We start from the raw sequence: 21738 nt of genomic DNA, 5'->3' as shown, positions 1-21738 counted from the left end.
CTTTATATAAAGATATATAAAGAACAGTTAAATTGCCTCATACAAAGTCATACCATACATAGAATTTAAAGTTTTGGAACAAGATTTGAATAATGACATCTTTAAGTTCTGACATCACTAGTGCCACTTTTACTACACATAAAGTTACCTCTTGAAAAATTTATTGCTAGCCAAAAGTTAATCTTTACCCGTAGATCTAGCCCATCTTAACACAATTTTTTTGTCAGCCTATACATCACTATTGAATTAACAAATAATTCAACTCTATTTTGAAATGGTCACTGACCTTACAGACCTGTCTAAATGTTGCCAACTTATCTAAGGTATGAGCCATACACAGATTGCTTAACAAGTTAACAAGAAATCTGTGTTTTTGTGTCAACAATAAAATGTCATTATTCATTAGAGAAAACCATCTAAGCATCCATACCAAGTAATGTTGATGGTGTGTGAAAATGTCTAATCTTGAGAACATCAGTTTTTATTGTTAGTTAGAACATATTTCTTTTAAGCAAGAATGTTTAACAAGTTCCAGCAATTTATTTTCATCATACAAGTTGAATGTGCTTTCTGGAACTAACCAGTACTGGTGTCATGGGTGAATCAAGAAAAGCTAAAACCTACGATCCCAAGGCTGACAGGCAGATGCTTTTAACACTAGGCCACCATGTCCTCTCAATTGTAAAGTTTTAACTTAATACAGAAATATATTTCAGTATTTGAATTATAACAAAAGGATGAAAATATTGTTTAATCTAGACTAGTATACAGTGTCGTTACCATTTCCTAAAAAAATTTGGGATATTATTAACTGTAGCAAGATTGTTACTAAAAGACACTGGTCACTTCTTACCTTCTCTCCCTCTTCTGTAGTCCAGACCCCCTGCTGGACCACCCCAAACTCCCCTTCCCCTAGCGTCTTGTTCACTTCTATAACATCTGAGGATATGATCTGTTTGCCTGTAGGTCGAATATAAGATATAGGTCTGGATATGCGGTGATCAGGTGTGGGACTGAGTGTTCTGTGTGAAGTGGGGCTCAAACTGGCTTTCTCCATCAATGCCTGAAATAATACAAAGAATGGGATATTAAATATATCTCATTTCAGTGAAATAAGGAAACAATGGCATCTGGTGGGATATGATTTATATTTCATTTAAGACTAGATCGTGAAAAAAACAACACATTAAGCGTCATAAAATTTCAATGTGTCTTTTTAATAATCAAATATTATATCATTGCTAATTTTTTTTATTTCTACAAGATTTTGAATCGTGAAAAGTTCATGGTATTTGGCTTTGGTTTTTTTAAATTTGAAAAGTGTTTCATAAGACAGTTATATGTGAACTATAAAAAAATTATAGAACACTAAGTGGCAACACTATGGCTGAAACATACTCGAAACAATTCAGAAACATCCTCATTCTTACCGTCTAAATACTGAACACAAAATGAAGAAAATCAATGAGGAATTTTCAAAGATTTTCATATATTTTACTAACTATGAAAGAAAGTACATGTACTCTTTTTAATGTTCTTTCAAACAAAGGTAAAATGTACTATAAACATTATAGGAAACAGCTGAAGAAAATAAATCATTCTTTCTTTCAAACCCATTTTGAAAAGATACACTGTATAATGCAGGTGGAAATAACAGCTGTGTAATTTACATTTCAATGTATAATAAAGATCAATATATGATGAATTTCACAGCATAAAAGAAGAATAATTAAAGACAGACTGTATGAACAAAAAGATGTATCAGAAAACTAAGTATATTCTTGTAACAAAGTCCACAAGTAACTGGAACCATCAAACAGTCAAATGTCACAATGACCTCTTCATTTAAGTTAAGAAACTAGCTGAAATAGGTTAACTATATGGACAGACAGACAAACTGCATAATTAATTGTGCAAGGGTAAAAATGTATATATTAATCTCAAAGGATTAATTGGAATTACAGAATCTTGTCATGTTCTTAATGGACTTGCCCATCTTTCAATCTGGACAAAACCATTCATCATTTTTAGGGAAAAAATTCAAAATATTTACTGACTGAATAGTAAACAGTGCAGACCATGATCAATGGCACAGAATGATGTGTTTTCTTATCTTGGGTCTCCACCTGTCAGCCCAGAGAAAAACAGCTGCTGATTTTTTTTCCGCTCTGCCAGCGAGCCTCGATTTAAACCTTATACTTGTTATGACTGGCATTATTTTTATTTTTGACTTGGCTACATTGAACCATCCATTTATATCAATAGGAGAGATTTACCAGTGGCCAATATTCTAAAAATAGAATTGCTGATAAGCACTGACCATAGCAACCGTTGCTGGTCGTACATTCTCTTTGTACTACCTAGTCATTTTACATAAGAAAACTATGGTGTGTATGTCTATTAAGAAATAAATATGAGCTCTGTTTCAATAAAGTAGAGTTTTTGATGCTAAAGCATCATTAGTCCCCGAATAGAAAAATGATTGTATTATCATAAATTTAAGAAAATATCAGTTAAATGATCCATGAATAAAGAAAAGATTAACAATATGTTGAGTAACTATTTATTTACAATAAAGACATTATATGTGAAACAAACTTGCTTAGAAATATTGTCAAGAAACTGTTATCATTTTTCAAATCAGCAAAAATAACGTACACTTAATTCATCGTAAACTTAATTCATCGCGAATAAAACAGGTGATTGAAAATAATCAAAGTAAAGCATTAACATTAAGCTTGCAAAGTGACTGGGAAAATATAGGCTATTATGTTTAATTATTGTATGAAACGATGCTATTCTATTGTACTTTTAAAGGTACTGACTACAAAATTATATAAACAAAACACTTTTTCTTATCTCATATTTCCTATTTATTTATTTTTTATTGAAAATAAATAAAACTGTAGGGAAAAGAAATCTTCAAACAGTAATAAAAACTGTCGGCAAAAGAAATATTCGAACAATTATAAAGACATTGTTTAGTTATTTGTTATTAATATGTGGCCTTAAAAAAGTTATAATTAGTTAACTACATCAAATATATAATGCCTAGCTTATAAGTATGATAAAGTTTTAGAGGTGTACTTGTATTCTGAAATAAATTCACGGAGGTCATTATCATATCTACCTGATTCCAGATTTTTTTCCAACCACAGATGTGACACATGACTATTTTGAGTAATTATGTTGCCTTTTCTTTTTTATATTGGCTGCTGTAAACTTGTTTAATTGGGGATTTTGTCAACTTTTTAAATAAATTAAATTTATCCCAAACATTTTGAAATATCACCTGTTGGTCAAACACCATTTTAACAGTCAATCTTTTGAAATATAAAGTCAATTCAGCTCAAATTGACTATGAAAATATGAGCATAATGTCACTTTAACTTGCTTAATACTTAAAGCTGAACATGAACTAAGCATAAAGTTTTAATATATTTATGTTAACAACACTCAGTTTTGGGTCTTAAGCATACATGTACATTTAACAATGGCTAAAATATAATACCCTTGAATCATAAAACATATTTGCAAAAGGGGAAAATGAAAATGAAACAAAACTGAGCAATTAGCAGGCATATTTCACATAAAAATGATAATTCATAGAACACATGTAGCGAGTTGTTTCAAGATTGATATAGACATAAAAATTAAAGTACATGTAGATGTTTAGCAAAAATTTAACCCTTTATAACATCACACTTATTTTATATATAAAATATATCAATACTATTTAGAAAATAGTTTTGTATTTTTTTCTTCATGTTGAATATTACAAAAAAAATATGTGCAGATAATTCTGATCTTTAAAACTTTGCCCCAGGAACATCATCTTATGTTAACTTGACAGAAAATGCTACCAATGTTTGTACGACCTTCTAAGATTGTGTGTATACGTAGTCCACACAGCAGTTATCAGTGACGTGGTGGTAAATCTCTCCTATTGTAGTCATGACACATCAAAACACGACTGTTTCACTGTTCAAACATATCATTATGAAATATACATCTATCTTTTACACATTCAGCGCCAAAGTAAACATAGAAACTGCTAATGTTTAGTCAGCTATCTTAATATCCACGGCAAGTTGCCTTAAATACCCGAACATGTTGTCTTAAATACCTCTGGCCACTTACTGGCACAAAATTAAATCATATCTATCATTTATCTACTTAATCCATGGATGAAATAAGCTTTTATATAAAATCAGGTCTGACTTTTTTACCTGAACATTATATGTGAAAACATATGCCATAAATGAAGCATGATGCATTTAAATGGGGCATCACATAATTGAAATATTCCTGGAGATAAGGAGATAAGTCTAATGCTGGCATACTTTTATACTAACCTCTCACTATAGCCTTAAGGTATTTTATTAAAAGTGCTCTAAATACTATATACATAATTATACACAATGGAAAGGGAGATTTTATGAATGCATTAAGAAATGTCCAAGTCAATTTTTGGATGATTTTGAATTTGGAAGGCACGGAGCAGTCAACAGTAACCCTCTCCTCCCCAAACTAAAGGACAGCCCATCAGTTAGCTGGGGGTAACTGCTCGGGGTGGGGGAGGGAATGAGCAGTGTTTTCACCTTTCTTACTCCCTATTAAAAATTGTAAGTTGAATGTGCTAGTTTGGATTTAGCACCAAAAAGCCAGGGCTTTGTCCAGGTCTGATGAGCAGGGATGTTTTGCCATCATTGTACTGATGCTGAAATCCCCAAAAAATATAATGGACTCTTTCTTTTTTCTAAATTCAAAGCCCAACATACAAATGTAAAAGAGTAAAAGTCAAGGGTCTACTTATGCAGCTCAGATTTTGACAGGACATATCTTGTTTCCAAAGTTTTACAACAAACTTTTGAAGCTTTTTCGTGCCAAGTACAGCCTGAGTACCATTCTTTAATTGAATCAGCATTTTTTAAGTAACTTTTAACTATGAATGTAAGTTCACAGGCTACAATAAAATGTCAGTTATACACAGCACCCAGCTACTATACAGCTAGGCCAGCCTGAACAGAGTTATTTCAGGTAACAAACGGGCACCAGAGTAGATCCACTGACATTAGGTAAGTTTGCCCAGGATAGCCTCCTCACAGGAAAGGATCCAAAGTCCATGTTGGTATTTAAACCCACAGTAGTGAGGTGCAAGTGGTTTTTAAGTCAATGATCTTAATTTCTCAACAACAGATGCCTCCTATGTAAACAATAAATAGGAAAAAGTTCATAACAAACATTCTCCACCACAAAAAAAATTATACAATGGTAGTAAGCAAGTCAGCTGAAAATAAATTTTATTCTATTTGTAGACATCAAAGAGTCTTGGTAACAAAACAGTGTCTTTTATCCAGTGAAAATAAATTGTTGAAATGAATAAGGATAAATTACTCTAAAACCTAGTTATTATCTTATTACATTACACCTGAAAATGCTTTCATCAGAAGTTGATTGTTAAAATGTAGTAAACACTTAATTTTCTGTCTCACAGTGACCTAATTTAGTAATTTAATGTCAGTCTAAATTAGTATTTTACTTTAGTGATAAAAGACATCATTAACTTAAAACATTCATTTTGTACAATGTGTGAAAATGTAACACTTGGATTTTTTTTTTTCAGAAAAAAACAACAACAAAAAAACAACACAATATTCATTTAACAGCAGAGATGCCCCAGTATTTAATATCATAACAAAAAGAAGGTTACTTCATTTCCTTGGAAGGAAATAAGCAACTCTAAATACAGTCTGCTATCAAATTTCTCACTTCCTTCATTTTCTTTATGCTCAAACTTCTCCAATTTTATCTTGCATAAAAAAATAAAAACAAGTATAAGATACACTGTAGCCTCGATAACTCGCTCTTCACTATAACGCTAATCTCAGTAGAGCGCTCATAGACCTTGGCTCCCCAAAGAAAAAAAAAAAAAAAACTTCCAAAAAAAAAAAAATTTTTTTTTTTTTTAAGTAGACTTAGATTTATAGCGCGCTATAACGCTTGCTCAATTTGATAGCCAAGTACAATAAACAATTGTTATTAGGACATTTATGATCGCCAAAGGTGTGAAAAACATGCCCAGGTAAGCGTTTATCCGCTCTTTTGTTGTTTTACCTGTCCATCAGTCATGCATCAAATTGTTTCCAAAATCTCAAATTCATATCATAACTGTTACATTGGCATTCGGTGGTGAGTATAAATAAACTAAAATTCACACACATATATTTGACATGTAAACCTCGCTGAATTAAATAACCCACAAGCCCAAAATCAATTTAAAATCCTGCACTGTAAATAGAGCGGCCATGACAGGTGGTAATTGGCGTTTGATTTACTAGGGGACACAACTAAAGCTGGACTGTAAATTACAGTGTCAATTACAGTCCAGCTTTAGTTGTGTCCCCTAGTTAATAAAACGTCATTACAGTAATGGCTACCTGTTTTACACTACATTCATGATTTATAATTTTCTTTCGAAAGTTTTTCCTTTCTTTTAAATATAATTAGTATTATTTGTGAATATAATATATGTTTACATCATTGAATGGTTTTAGAAAAAGATAATGTCGATATTCATTGAACAGTAAGTAAAACAAGCGGGCCATGATGGCCCTGAGGTCGCTCACCTGTATATAGGCCCCCCCCCCCCAACGTTGCAGGGCCAATTTAACCCAGGGGCTTTTATTTGCACAAACTTGGTAGACACCCATAAGAAAATGTTTCATGCTAAACATCTAAGCTCTAGCTCATTGGGATTTTTAAAAGAAGATTTTTTTCAAGTTTTTACTATACACATATAGTTAAAAACAATAACACCCCTGGGGTGGGGCCAGTTTTGACCACAGGGCTTTTATTTGAACAAATTTTGTAGACACTTACTAGAAGATGTTTCATGCTTAATATCTAAACTCTAGCTATTTGGGTTTTTTCAAAGAAGATTTTAAGTTTTTGCTATACACATATAAAGAAAATCAATGACCCCCGGGGCAGGGCCAATTTTGACCCCAGGTCTTTTATTTGAACAAACTTTGTAGACACTCACTAAAAGATGTTTCATGCTTAATATCCTAACTCTAGCTATTTGGGTTTTTTCAAAGAAGATTTTTTTAAGTATTTGCTATACACATTTAAGGAAAATCAATGACCCCCGGGGCGGTGCCAATTTTGACCCCAGGGCTTTTATTTGAACAAACTTGGTAGACACCTATAAGAACATGTTTGATGCTAAATATCTTAGCCATAGCTCTATGAGTTCTTTAAAAGAAGATTTTTAAGTTTTTACTATATGCATATAGGGAAAATCAATGACCCCCCGGGGCGGGGCCAATTTTGACCCCAGGGCTTTTATTTGAACAAACTTGGTAGACACTTATTAGAACATGTTTCATGCTAAATATCTTGGCTCTAACTCTTTTGGTTCTTTAAAAGAAGATTTTTTAAGTTTTTACTATATGCATATAGGGAAAATCAATGACCCCCTGGGGCGGGCCAATTTTGACCCCAGGGCTATTATTTGAACAAACTTGGTAGACACCTATTAGAACATGTTTGATACTCAATATCTTAGCCATAGCTTTTTGAGTTCTTTAAAAGAAGATTTTTTAAGTTTTTACTATATGCATATAGGGAAAATCAATGACCCCCCGGGGCGGGACCAATTTTGATCCCAGGGCTTTTATTTGAACAAACTTGGTAGACACCTATATGAACATGTTTGATGCTCAATATCTTAGCTATAGCTCTTTGAGTTCTTTAAAAGAAGATTTTTTAAGTTTTTTACAATATGCATATAGGGAAAATCAATGACCCCCTGGGGCGGGGCCAATTTTGACCCCAGGGCTTTTATTTGAACAAACTTGGTAGACACCCATTAGAACATGTTTCATGCTAAATATCTTAGCTCTAGCTCTTTGGGTTCTTTAAAAGAAGATTTTTTAAGTTTTTACTATATGCATATAGGGAAAATCAATGACCCCCCGGGGCGGAGCCAATTTTGACCCCAGGGCTTTTATTAGACCAAACTTGGTAGACACCCATTAGAACATGTTTCATGCTAAATATCTTAGCTCTAGCTCTTTGGGTTCTTTAAAAGAAGATTTTTAAGTTTTTACTATATGCATATAGGGAAAATCAATGACCCCCTGGGGCGGGGCCAATTTTGACCTCAGGGCTTTTATTTGAACAAACTTGGTAGACACCTATTAGAACATGTTTGATGGTCAATATCTTAGCCATAGCTCTTTGAGTTCTTTAAAAGAAGATTTTTTAAGTTTTTACTATATGCATATAGGGAAAATCAATGACCCCCCCGGGCAAGCCAATTTTGATCCCAGGGCTTTTATTTGAACAAACTTGGTAGACACCTATTAGAACATGTTTTATGCTCAATATCTTAGCCATAGCTCTTTGAGTTCTTTAAAAGAAGATTTTTTAAGTTTTTACTATATGCATATAGGGAAAATCAATGACCCCCTGGGGCGGGGCCAATTTTGACCCCAGGGCTTTTATTTGAACAAACTTGGTAGACACCTATTAGAACATGTTTCATGCTAAATATCTTAGCTCTAGCTCTTTGGGTTCTTTAAAAGAAATTTTTTTAAGTTTTTACTATATGCATATAGGGAAAATCAATGACCCCTGGGGCGGGGCCAATTTTGACCCCAGGGCTTTTATTTGAACAAACTTGGTAGACACTCACTAGAAGATGTTTCATGCCAAATATCTAAGCTCTAGCTCTTATGGTTTTTTAAAAGAAGATATTTAAAGTTTTTTCTTTCGGTTGCCATGGCAACCAGAGTTCTGCATGGAATTAAATTCTTTGAACAATTTTTAAAGGTGACCACCAAAGGAACATTCCTGTGAAGTTTGGATGAAATTGGCTCAGTGGTTTATGAGGAGATGTCATTTAAAGTAAAAGTTTACGGACGGACGCCGGACGGACGCCGGACGAAAAGCGATCACAAAAGCTCACCCTGTCACTTTGTGACAGGTGAGCTAAAAATCAGCGTTAAATATATATGCAGTGGGTGGGGTAATGCGGTAATTTCGCAATGAGCGTTCTAATGAGAGCCTCGTTAGAACGCGGTGTTGAGACATTGGACCCCAACATGAGCGTTTTAATGAGGCTGAAGTGTAGCTTAGTTGGCAAAATCTTAAAATATACATTAAAGATGTTTTATGTAAAATGTTCCAAGTTAAATTAGAGCTATTTTAAATAGTTAAGTCTTTTCAGTTTATGATGGCACCGGTTTTCCATTATTATACTTTTGTTGTATACTCCCTATGAATTAAAATGGACATTTCAGGGCCATTCCCTGAGCTATTTCAGTGCCATTCCCTGAGTGATTTCAGGGCCATTCCCTGAGCGATTTCAGGGCCATTCCCTGAGCGATTGCAGGGCCATTCCCTAAGCTATTGCAGGGCCATTCCCTGAGCTATTGTGGTAATTACTTTAGAATAAAGAAATAAAATAATCTTTTAGCTTCTTAGTTTTTGTCATTATGTTATTATAAAGGCCAGTCTGGCAAAGACTTCAGTTCAAAACAATTTGAAAAGAATTTCTCAGCATAATTAAAACCTTGACATCAAATAAATGAATATGTTTCTTTAATCAAACGAATTACATTATGTCTTCACATGGCTACATGCAAATGTAAACAAACCCCATATTGTGCATTAACAGCGATATATAATCTATCAATATATTAAAGATCGTACAAAAACATTGATCGGCTCTCTTTTCGAATTTGAATAACCCTCGTCAGGACAAAAACCTTGCATGACTCCTTTGAACATGTCATAATTAATCAGGAAGGGATTTATATGACATTATAAATACATCCCCGATGATTGTATTATTCTTGTAAATCGCATTACCTTGAACACAATGTTTATATCTTTTTACATGAAAAGTTCCTTCACTTGCATGAACAGGTACTGTTTTGTGAATAAGAATAAAGTGCACACGATAAAAAAACAAGACTAGATCGATTTATTTTAAGACATATCTGCATGCAGAAAAGCATGTTTTGTCAGAACACTGAATATGAGTCATGATAAAAATTTAAATGCTAAATCTCCAGTTATTAATGAATTCATTTTTGGAATTTCAAGCTGTCCATTGTAAGTGCTTGGAATTGTATGCTGCCAGTAAATGATTGTTTCAATGCATCCAGTGCAGACCTTGATCAGATGGCACAGAGGATGAATGGTCTGCACTGGTTGCATGGGTAGAATCATTTTCAAACAGCATACTGAATGTGCACGCAGCAGGCTGGCAAAGTTCAATACTGGTAGAAAAGGATTAATTTCCATACAGGAAGAAAAGGCTAAGTTTCCATACTGGCAGAAAAGGCTTAGTTTCCATACTGGCAGAAAAGGCTAGTTCTATACTGGTAGAAAAAAGGCTAACTTCAATGCTGTTAGAAAAGGTTCATCAATTTCGTTTCAAACAGGTTAAGGGTTAAATTAGGTATTCTGCATCTCAAAAATAAATTTGTACTTCTGACTGCCTATGGAAGGTCCCTAAATATCTTATTTACACTTTATTTACACTTAAAATAACTTGGTACTGTTTCAGCATCTGCCAAATAATGATTTTTTTATTCCTTTGAAAGGTTTACAGAAAATACTTGAAAAGAAAAGTGTTTTACATACAACCTTAATCCCCCTCAGGCTTTAAGTACCAATATTAAATGGTTTAATTCACCATTTCTGACATATATATGTTTACATGAATAACTGTGAGGTATGTAGATTATACAGTTGTGAATTAATAATTCTATCAATATAGCTGTAGAATATACATATTTGACCTAGATACATGTTTTTTTTCTCTCTCCCTCCCTACACAACTTCTTATATTAACTTTATAATTTATGGTGTTTTATTTTCTTTATTTTATTGTTAGGGGAATACCTGATACCCTTATACTGTTAGGGGAATACCTGAGGTGTCCATCCATGCAATATTTCAGGCACAAACAGGCACCTGAGTAGAACCATTGATGTTCCGTAAACTAGCTGGATACTTCCTCATATGAACAAATCCACAGCGATGAGGTTTATTAACTTATATATACAGTATGATTTCTGTACAGCAACGCTCTTTTGAAGACAAAAACTTTGTTGTTGTCAATAGGTGTTGCTAATACAGAGATTAAATTTATTGCAAAGTCTCCAGCATCCCACTCCACTCCAATGCCCAACTTTGGCCATGCAAGTCAACAATCCAATAATTATATCAACATTGTATGTTAAATTGACATTATGCCCATCTTATGGTAAATAGTAAGTGAATGGGTGAAGATCAAAATTAGTTTTCATTTTGTCATGATTCCTTTTAATTTTATAATTAAGTTCACATAAACAATAAATAACACAGATCCAAACGAAATCTCTGTAAATATCCATTAGAATTTACCTATTATACTTAGTTTATAAAAAGAGTGGGGCAGTCTTTATATATTTTAGGCAGATTTATAATTTTATCCTAATCATTTTCCAATATCAACTGTTGGTCAAGCACCATTTTGACGGTCAATCTTTGGAAATAAAAAGTCAGTTCAGCTCAACTTGACTATGAGATATGAGCATAATGTCACTTTAAAAGTCACTAACACCTTAAAAACACCTACCCTTTTAAATTTCTCTAGCTTCCCTTGAGGACATTCTTTCTTGTAGAATTTCTTGAGCCGCCTCATTTCAGGTTTGGTCATTCCTATAGATGACAGGTCCTCTTCTGCTACATATTTAATCTGTGGAACAGTTGCAATCTACAAGAACACAAAAAGAGCAGACATACATAAAACATAACAACAGACAATTCCAAAGCAGACGACAATTTAAAGCAGACGACAATTTTCCACACCCTATGCTTTAAACAAATTTAATTTTTATTTCTTTCAACATATTCAGGGTTAGAATATAGATTTGCCTATTTCAACGCTTAACCCTCTTAGTATCTGCTGGAACCAAAAAAAAAGGTAGCCTTTGCAACCAGTAGAGCCAGGCCAGCCTGCTTATTGGTGCAGTCTGACAAGGCTCTATACTGTTTGCTGACCAATTAAATTGAATTTCAAATTTTCATCCCGACATACCCATACTCATAATGGTCATGCCTTTCAAAACAGGAAGCTGGATAAGTCCCTAAAAAAAATTCAACGGGTAAAGGGTTCAAGTCCAAGCAACCAACAACATAGGGACTAGTCAGACTACTATGATGTAATATTAAGCATTTGTGTGCATCTTGCATATGCCACAATTACAAAGCCACATGCCAACCTGCCAGTAGGTCACCAGACCTAACATTCCAACTAAATTTTATCATATTTTGATGCTGAAATCCTTTTTAAATACCAATGGACTGATTCAAATGGTAAAACTGAACAAGTTCATTTGAACACCAACTTTGAAGCTCTCGGCTATCTTTTAGACAGGCATGAATCTGCATATTATGTTACATAGAGTATATAGTCTGTCATTGCATGAGAAAAGTGATTTCCTCACCACCAGTATCGTTGTATATATTACAATATACATAATATATACATGTGTATATAATAATATGTCTGGTATTGCTGTAAGTATTATTTCATGCAAATTTCCTTGCTTCCTGGCACTGTGCTTAATCATTTAATTATTTATTTTCACATGAATCTTTCCTACACACTAGTTCACTGGAACTATAGCAATAGTAGCGTAAATGAGATTATTTCCTCGAAAAATAATTTAGCCATTACGTCCCTGATACTGATAATGTAATGGTGAATTGTTAATTTCTGGAATTAATTAATTCAATATAAAAATTTGTAAATGAATTGTGGTCTACTTATTATGGTCAAGTAGGATCTTTAGGTTTAAGTCTTACTCATGAGGGGAGAGGGATTGGGGATAGAATCAAGAATAGTTCAAAAATCAATTGCGCTATACCATGTAATCATACCCATTACCACATTTAATACTTTAAATTCACTTTTAATTTGGAGAAAATGAAGTGAATGAACAGACCATGATCAGACAGTGCTGATGTGGAAACTGATCTTGGTCTGTACTAGTTGAATGGGTGTAATCAGTTTCTGCTACCAGGCAAAGAGCTAAACTTTAAAGTACAGGGGTTAAATGTGTAAAGACTTAGTGTCTTGGCTCTGGCTAAACTTCTATGCAGGCACTTGACATTGCTATGTTATACATTTATGGCACATTACAGCCTGCATAAAATTTTGAAGTAAGTGAACTTGATCCTATACCCCATCACAATTATACTATTCAGAATGTTAATTTCATAATCTTATTTTCCAAAAAATGACTTAAAATTTTTAGAAAGTCCACCAGCAGAGTGTGAATAAATGATAAAATTGTCACCTTAAACAAAACTAGCATTATTAATAACTAAGCTACAGAAGAAATTGAATGGACAGTAAAAAAAACACACACTTATTCAACATGAAGACTTGGGAGTTCGCCAACACAATTTCTGTTTCATTAAATTCAAATCTTATCAAATGCAATACAGCTTTTTAGAATGAGATTTATAAATTCCTTAGGTAAGCATTTATTCATTCATTGTTAAAAGTATCACACATAAATTGATGGTTAAAAGGGTATATAGCTATACTAAATGTGTGTAATTTGTGTAAATTTGTGTAAATTTGGCACATTTTGCTTCATTACAATGTTTAACAACTTTTAAACAACAAGAACTGTCAAAGAAGCCTGCTGTACTTTTCTCAGCACCCAAAAGTTAGCGGATTATAGTAGCTAAGCATTGAAGTTATTAATGACCATTAACTAAATCTTAACCAAAAAGGTTAACCAATGCACCACCACTGCAAAGTAGATTCTTGGCAGTTGCTCTATTTTTTCTCTAACACAATTAGAGTTACTAAAATTGAAAATAAAAGTAACAGTAAGGCTATCCAAATAAATAAGAGATATACAGAAAAAGAACAGGCTGGTCCATTTCATACACACTTGCTTTATTTGTACAATGGACTTTTGTCCTGTTCTGAATTTAGACCGATCCATTTTGTGTTTGAGGGGATCAAACCTATGACATAATTTAGAAGACAACATTTTTTTGTCCAACATGCAGGCACTTCAAAAAAGCTGTTCACCTGACATATGCTAGCTGAATAGCCAACATAAAATAACTATAAATTCTTGTTGTGCAAGTTGCCTTTGACTTCTGGATTTCTGATCGAAACTAAATAAGTCGGTATCACCACCACCACAATTGGTCACAGATCAGCAGACTGGCATAGCTTTATCAGTTCACTATATTAAAGTGACTATTGCTGCATATCATTCTAAATGTTTATGTTTTACCTTGAGCTCATTTTTGAAGGCACTGTAGTAATGATCTAGTTCTGCTTCCAGCATGAAATCTTTCAGATCTCTAACTGTCCCCATGTTTTCACTGTTGTGACCCTCTCCTGTAATACAAAATAAAATACAAAAATGTAGATTGAAATATACCGTAGTACATTCATCACATAAAAATTGTTATAATTAATGGTACCAATCTAAGTATTGAAGCCAGTTTCAGTCTTTGACCCACATTACATAAAATACTGTTACCACATAATTTCAAAACTAAAGAGATAGGAGACCAGTCTGGCAATCTCTTTCTTTGATTGGTTGATTTAAATTCAAAATTTCAAATTGACCTATCACATGAAGGCATGCACAGACTGATGCTCCAGTTGAGATTTTTTTTCTCCTTTGCTTTCTCTCTTTCTCTTTTCTTATTGATTTATTGGCCAGGACTTTGGATGCCTTCAATTTCTTTTCCCCTATTTAGTCTCTTTCATTACCATTTTCAGGAGAAAAAGTCCGACTACTGATTTGAATAATGTAAAATAATACAGAACCAAACTAAACCAGGACGTCAGATGTCATGGAAGATGAGAAAGTTTTATGGCATACAGGGTCAACAAGATAGGGAATGTAAAATTACATTCAGTTTTTAGGAGACAATAAGAAAGTTTTAATATCAGAAAAGCATGTCAAACCACAATAAAATGCAAAAAGAATACAATGTAAATTTTCACATGGCTGCTTATATGCATTTTATGTTGAAGTTATAATTACACCGTCAGCTGGTACAACCCAAAAAAAAGACAGATTTATCCACTGACACTTGACCACAAATAACTTATAACATGTACTTTAAATCTATAACAGCAATTTCAGGATTTAAATTTCAAATATTTATCGTATTTAGTGATCACATTTAGTATAAGATTATTTGAGACTTTTTTAGTGGTAAAAATATGTGGCATCAAGATCTTCCAATTAAGCGTAAGAGACCATAATAATTATGAAAGGCTTGAACCAAGTGGCCTGCCACATGGACCGAATTAGCTGGCTAGCACACCTGTCTAAATTCAGTTCTCTATCTTGATAATTTGCTTTTAAAGCATTTCCTATTTTTATATTTGAATCCTATTAATATTCTTTCCTTTGTAGAATCATGGCACAAACTTCAAAGTAGGAATGTTATTTAACGCTTTTTATAGAAAGTGATTTGCCCTTCCCTATGCCAGTCTGACAAGGTCTGTCGACTAAATTACTTTTAACTTTCATTTTGATATCCCCAAAATTAACAATGGAAAAGTTCCCAAATTGGAAGCTGGACATGTCCATTTAAATATCAAATTGGTAGGTGAATGGTACATTCAGTTAGTTTTTGATTTACCATTTTATCTTGAAGGAAATTTTTGGTTTTGATAACAAAATTAGAGCCATCCAAAACAGCATCAATAAGAAAACAGTAATGTGGCAATATCACTCATCAATCAAGCTGCTAGTACAATTAAAAGAGCCACTAATTGCTCTAGATACCTAGTAACTGACAATGCTAAACAACCAAATTGTTCTTCTACATTTCATTTTCACCTGAAAACATCATTATTCAACAAGAACTGAATCAATCGTAAATAACAGAACCCCATTAGTTTACCATTAACCTTAGTTTAGATGGGCAATAAAATGCATACCAGAGGATATAAAACACCTAAATACGAGGGCTGTCCAAAAATTCGTGCACTGCAGTTATTGTCGTGAGAGTTATTGACAGAAAAACAAAAATTATATATCACTTGAAGGGGAGATATGTCTTTATTGAGAAAACAACAGAAAAAAACGTGTAACCGGCATGTCGTGAAAAGGAATCGTCATACAGTTACCTTGGTAACGTAATACCGGCGCACGACAAAAAATTGGGTTAGTTCATTACTTTGATGCATCACGGTATTCTTTAAACACTACATATAAACGTTAAAATTCAGGGAAAAGTATGTGTACGTATTCCTACCGTCACTTGAAAATTTGACGTCATTTGTCCCATTGTAACGGTCGTAAACAAACATTTGTGTGAGGTCGTCAATATTGTAATTATGTGAAAATGTCAGTCGCTAAACGTCTGGAAATACGGACGATCATTAAAGTCTTTGTAAATATTGGTAAGACACACACAGATACCTACAAAGAACTTAAAAGGGCAAGCGGGGACAAGATCCGTGTAACGAAGACTGTTTTTTTTAATGGCACAAAGGCTCTGTAGAAGAGCGAGAGTCGGTAGACGATGACAACCGGTCAGTCAGACGTCTGTCCGTAATGCCGGACTATGTGACGGGGGTTGTCCAATATATTCATGCACTGGTGGAATATGTTTCATGTCCGTTGCATAAGAACAATAAAAACTACAAAATACTTTGCATAAATCATTCCTCTTTTGACAGTCAAACAAATTATAACATAAAAAGCAAATGGCACTTTACAAGCAACAAATAATTAATACAATTACAATAATGAACTAACCCAATTTTTGTCATGCGCCGGTATTACATTACTAAGGTAACTAAATGACCATTCTTTTACACGACACGCCGGTTAGTCGGCTTTTTCTTTTGTTTTCTTATTTGAGACAGATATCCCCTTCAAGTGATATATAATGCATTTGTTTTTATTAAAAACTCTCACGACAATAACTGCAGTGCACAAATTTTTTGGACAACCCTCGTATAACCAACACAATTTCTGATCAATTTTATGTACTTTTGAACCTCTTGTATATACTTGTGAATTTACATCTTGTCTTTCTTTCACTTTATTTTTCAAATAAAATGATAATTTATATTTTTTGTTGCTTTTCACTAGTCTGTTTGTTTTGCTGGGATTTTTTAATGGCAATTATATGGTCACATCTGGCCCACCAATCCACCAAATACAGGCTTAGCCGCTTTCTTGATTGACATTCTGGTAACTTCAAGTAACAATTTCTTTGCAAGCTACCAACTAATAATCTAACCAATTTCTGAATCAGCATTAAGAGACAAAATGACCATTTGACTCAATGTTCAAGATCAATTATTGTCAAAGAGAAATGTTTCCTTGTCCCAAGGATCGAACCAGGGGCCCATTGATAACAAATCCAATGCTCTCCATGTAAATCTATAAGTGGCAGACCCTCTACACTGGAGACATTGACATTAGAGACCTTATCACCAATGACATCCAGAGGGGCTGCCAGCTAAGACCTAGTTTATAACTTTAAATGGCGCTTTTAATCATGCTGAGTAAACTACCACTGCTAGCTTGTAACTTGCAATGCCGAATTAATTTGGGTTAAGTGATTTAAACCTCTGGTTATACCTTATTATTATCATTTGATATTTAAACCTATATATTTTTTGAAAGAAAATTAAAATATCTACGTAATGATATAAAAAATAATTTTATTTCATTGCGTTTTAGTTTAATTATTGCTTACAAAAATCATAAGAAATGTAAGAATGTACCAAAATTATTAAGCAAATAATAAATATAACTGTTTATTTCACAAAGCTGATTGAGTCAGATCATGTTTTTGTGCAAATATTGTTAACCTCAATATACAAACTGAAATATGATATTTGACAAAAAATACAGTTTATCACAATATAATCTAGAAATCTGCCATTTTTCTGAACTTTTTACAAATGAATAAAACTGAAAAGATTCCCACCATCCTGGATTATTTATGTTTAACTTGACCCCAGATTATAGAAACAATTAAGATAATTTCTCCTGCATTCACTGGTGATTATTTCTTATCAGTATGACAGTGCTGATTAGTGTATTCCCCGGTGTGTATTGGATTACTAACAAATCCAGGATATCTCGGTGTCGGCAGCTGTGGTAAGGACATAAAATCAGTACATGTTGGTGATGGCATGATAAGGGCGAATGTTGTCAGTTTTATTCATTTGTTAAAACGTTCAGAACAATGGCAGAAGGGCAAAATAGACGAATGCATGTGCAAGATGTCTTAGAACAATTGTTTGATGATGAAAATGTATATAATTCTAGTTCCAGTTCTAGTGACACTGATAATTATTTTGATCAGTCAGAAAGTGAGCAGGAATATATTGAGGATTTATTAAATAATGCAAATTTAGTGCAAGAACTGTCTATTGAACAGTCTGGAAAGGATATGATTTTTGACATTGACAGTCACAATGGATGGCAAAGAGAAGATCATGAGCCATCTGTGATGCCATTCGAAGGAAGACCGGGTCTAAGATGTGATCTTCCTAACCACGCCACACCTATGGACTTTTTTTACCTGCTTTTTGACGCAGGAATGTGGGATATTCTTGTCATAGAAACAAACAAATATGCACAAAGAAGAATTGAAAATGAAAATCTGAAACCTTACAGTAGATTGAACGATTGGTGTGATGTAACAGTTGATGAAATGAAGGTGTTCTTTGCACTTGTAATGGCAATGGGTCTTGTAAGGAAATCCGATATTGCACAATACTGGTCAACTAAGGAGTGTGTCAATACTTCCTTTTTTGGAAAATATATGACAAGGAACAGATTCCATCTGATTCTATCAAACCTTTATATTGTCGACAACAACCTTGCTGTTCCAGAAGGGCAACCCGGATTCGACAAATTGTTTAAAGTGCGGCCATTCATACAAATGTTGCATAAAAATTTCCTTAAGTATGAACCTGAAAGAGACATTAGCTTTTACGAGGGACTCTGTCCATTCAAGGGTAGAGCTCATTTCCGTGTATACAACCCTATGAAGCCAAACCGATTTGGAATTAAATTGTACCAAGTTTGTGAGGCTAAGTCTGGCTACACCATTGGCTTTGATGTATATCATGGTGATACAGATGTCATACAGTACGTAGAAGCACTTGAAGATGAAGATACACAAGGTTCATACTCAGACCTTAGCACTACAACCAAAATTGTCATTGGCATGTTAGCGTTTTGTGGTTTACTTTCAAAAGGACACCACATCTATATGGATAATTACTATACATCGCCAGAGCTGATGGAAGAACTGGACTTACTGAACACATACGCTTGCGGCACACTTAGAATAAACAGAAAGGGTGTTCCTAAAGCAATTCAATCTGTCAAAAATCTTCGAAAAGGGGAAGCAATCTTCAGACGTAGAGGGAACATGTTAGTTCTAAAATATCATGATAAAAGAGATGTCCATATGTTGACCACCATTCATACTGCCAATTTAGCCGTTTTGGAAAGAGAAAATCGCCAAACGCATGAGCCAATCACCAAACCTATGCCAATAGTGGAGTACTGCAAAAAGATGGGAGGCGTTGACCTCTCGGATCAAGTTGTGCAGTACTATGAAGTTCTCCGGAAATCTGTGAAATGGTGGAGGAAGCTGTTTTTTCACATGTTCAACTTAATGATCTTGAACAGCTTTATCTTATACAAGAAATACTCAGAAGATGAAAAGAAGAAGACACATCATGATTTTCGAGCAGAAATCATAGCCTCACTCATTCAGACTGCACCAAATGCACCACGGCCAAAATCTGGTGGGCGGCAAACACCTGAACCAATAGATAGACTGACTGGACGGCACTTCTTGTGTGCAATTGAACCAAAGCCTGGGGCTAAAAAACAGGCTCCAACCCGACCATGCATAGTTTGTAATGTGGACAGGGGAGAGGGAAGTAGGAAAAGGAAGGAGACATCATTTCAGTGCAAGCAATGCCATAAAGCACTTTGTGTTAGAAACTGTTTCGAGCGGTATCACACGGTCAAAAACTATCGTGCACAAAATGACCAATGAAGTGACCATGGTGCAAAATAAACAATTAATGTAGCACTTATAGATATTTTAAGACTGTCTAATACTAGTATACATAAAATTATGCTTATAACAAAACAAAACATATGACTTGATTGGTATGTTTCTTCCCTGGAAAAGGTGCAATGTTTACAATCAGTAGTCTAGATTATATTGTGATAAACTGTATTTTTTGTCAAATATTTCAGTTTTTACACACTAGTTACTAACAATATTGAGATTAACAAATTTGCACAAAAACATGATCTGACTCATTCAGCTTTGTGAAATAAACAGTTATATTTATTATTTGCTTAATAATTTTGGTACATTTTTACATTTCTTATGATATTTGTAAGCAATTTATAAACTAAAACTAAATGAAATTAAATAATTTTTATATCATTATGTAGATATTTTAATCTTCTTTCAAAAAATATATAGGTTTAAATATCAAATAATAATAATCAGGTACAACGAGAGGTTTAAATCACCTAACCCCAATTAACCTTAACCCAGCAGACTGCTGTTGTTTACATAAATTAATTCGGCACTGCAGGTAGTTAGCAGTGGTAGTTTACTTGGCATACCACAAGATCATGAAGAAATGGCCAATTAAAATAACTACTACTAACTTCGCCTTTATCAAATTTTCGCTAAAAATCTTAAATTCACTTAAGTTATTCATTTATCAAAGTGTACAATTTCATTCAAATCTCTTTTATAATGATGAGAAAGAAATATAAGTACACAAAAGATAAGAGTATTTTATATCTATTTAAGATGAGATGATATGTCAATTTTGAGTCCACAATCAGTCAGTAGTCAAAATGAGAGTTCATTGGACTACAGTAACACTGTCATATTAACAATGTAATGTCTTAGGGCCCGTCTACACCTATCCAAGTCTTGAATGCAAGTATCATATTCTCTTGTATTGGATAGTGTAGACACCCTACTTGAATGAGTTTTAAAGAGAAATTATGTGACATCCAAGAAGATAATTCCTTGCAAGAAAGTTAAGAACACATTCTATTTTTCTACAAGTTTTTGGTTGTCAAGACACTGATAACACCGGTTTGACACAAAACATGTGCCCGAAGTTTGATAGTGCTGTTATTTTTATTATTTTCTGACTTTTTGGTACATGCCCTTTGAATTTCAGTAAATGATTACAATGTCTTGGTCAAAGGAACAAATCAATACGCTGATACACAGAAGAGCAAAAATAAATAAATAAATAAAAATGAATACATTGTAAAAAAAATAAAAAAGAGCTCTTTTTCAAGTAGAGTCAAAATGGATTTAAAATGATCTTGTTCATTTAGTGAATAATTTTCATCAAATAAAGAATTTGCATCAAAATAAATTTTTGTCATTTTTTCAATTTTAAAAAAGAATGAACGCATTTCATTTACTCCATTCTGTTTTAGCTAATTGCATCATTTTCCCGCTTTTTTCACATATTTTACAGAAACATGATAGTCTTGCAAAGACAAAGGTATAAATCCTGGGCTATCTTAATGAGACATTTCAGTAAAAATTGTGCCTGAAAAAATGTTGAAAGGGCCATTTATTTAGCTTATCTAAATGTGACATGTAAGAAACTTGAATAGGTGTAGACACGGCCTTAGT

General features: G+C 33.5%; 2 protein-coding genes across 13 annotated transcripts in view; one reads left to right on the top strand and one right to left on the bottom strand.

Annotated features, from left to right (window-relative positions):
* Window positions 1–21738, bottom strand: part of LOC132754227 (activated Cdc42 kinase-like) — a 110466-nt gene that overhangs the window by 56484 nt on the left and 32244 nt on the right. For all 12 annotated transcript variants that reach the window (XM_060744834.1, XM_060744836.1, XM_060744832.1 and 9 more), the window contains 3 exons: window positions 14328–14434; window positions 11639–11776; window positions 854–1063 (listed from right to left, as the gene is read on the bottom strand). In XM_060744834.1, the coding sequence (XP_060600817.1) occupies window positions 854–1063; window positions 11639–11776; window positions 14328–14411 (432 nt within the window). In that variant the 5' untranslated portion in view covers window positions 14412–14434. The remainder of the gene's footprint in view (window positions 1–853; window positions 1064–11638; window positions 11777–14327; window positions 14435–21738) is intronic.
* LOC132754240 (piggyBac transposable element-derived protein 4-like) lies at window positions 17965–20461 on the top strand. The gene has a single exon (XM_060744857.1). It carries the CDS (start codon window positions 18271–18273, stop codon window positions 20104–20106), a length of 1836 nt encoding a protein of 611 aa, XP_060600840.1. The 5' UTR covers window positions 17965–18270; the 3' UTR covers window positions 20107–20461.

The sequence above is a fragment of the Ruditapes philippinarum genome, unplaced genomic scaffold (genome assembly GCF_026571515.1).
Source record: "Ruditapes philippinarum isolate M1 unplaced genomic scaffold, ASM2657151v2 ctg1253_1_1_1_1, whole genome shotgun sequence".
Taxonomy (NCBI): Eukaryota; Metazoa; Mollusca; class Bivalvia; order Venerida; family Veneridae; genus Ruditapes; species Ruditapes philippinarum.
Note: the sequence above shows the minus strand (reverse complement) of the source record. Positions and strands in the feature narration are given on the sequence as shown.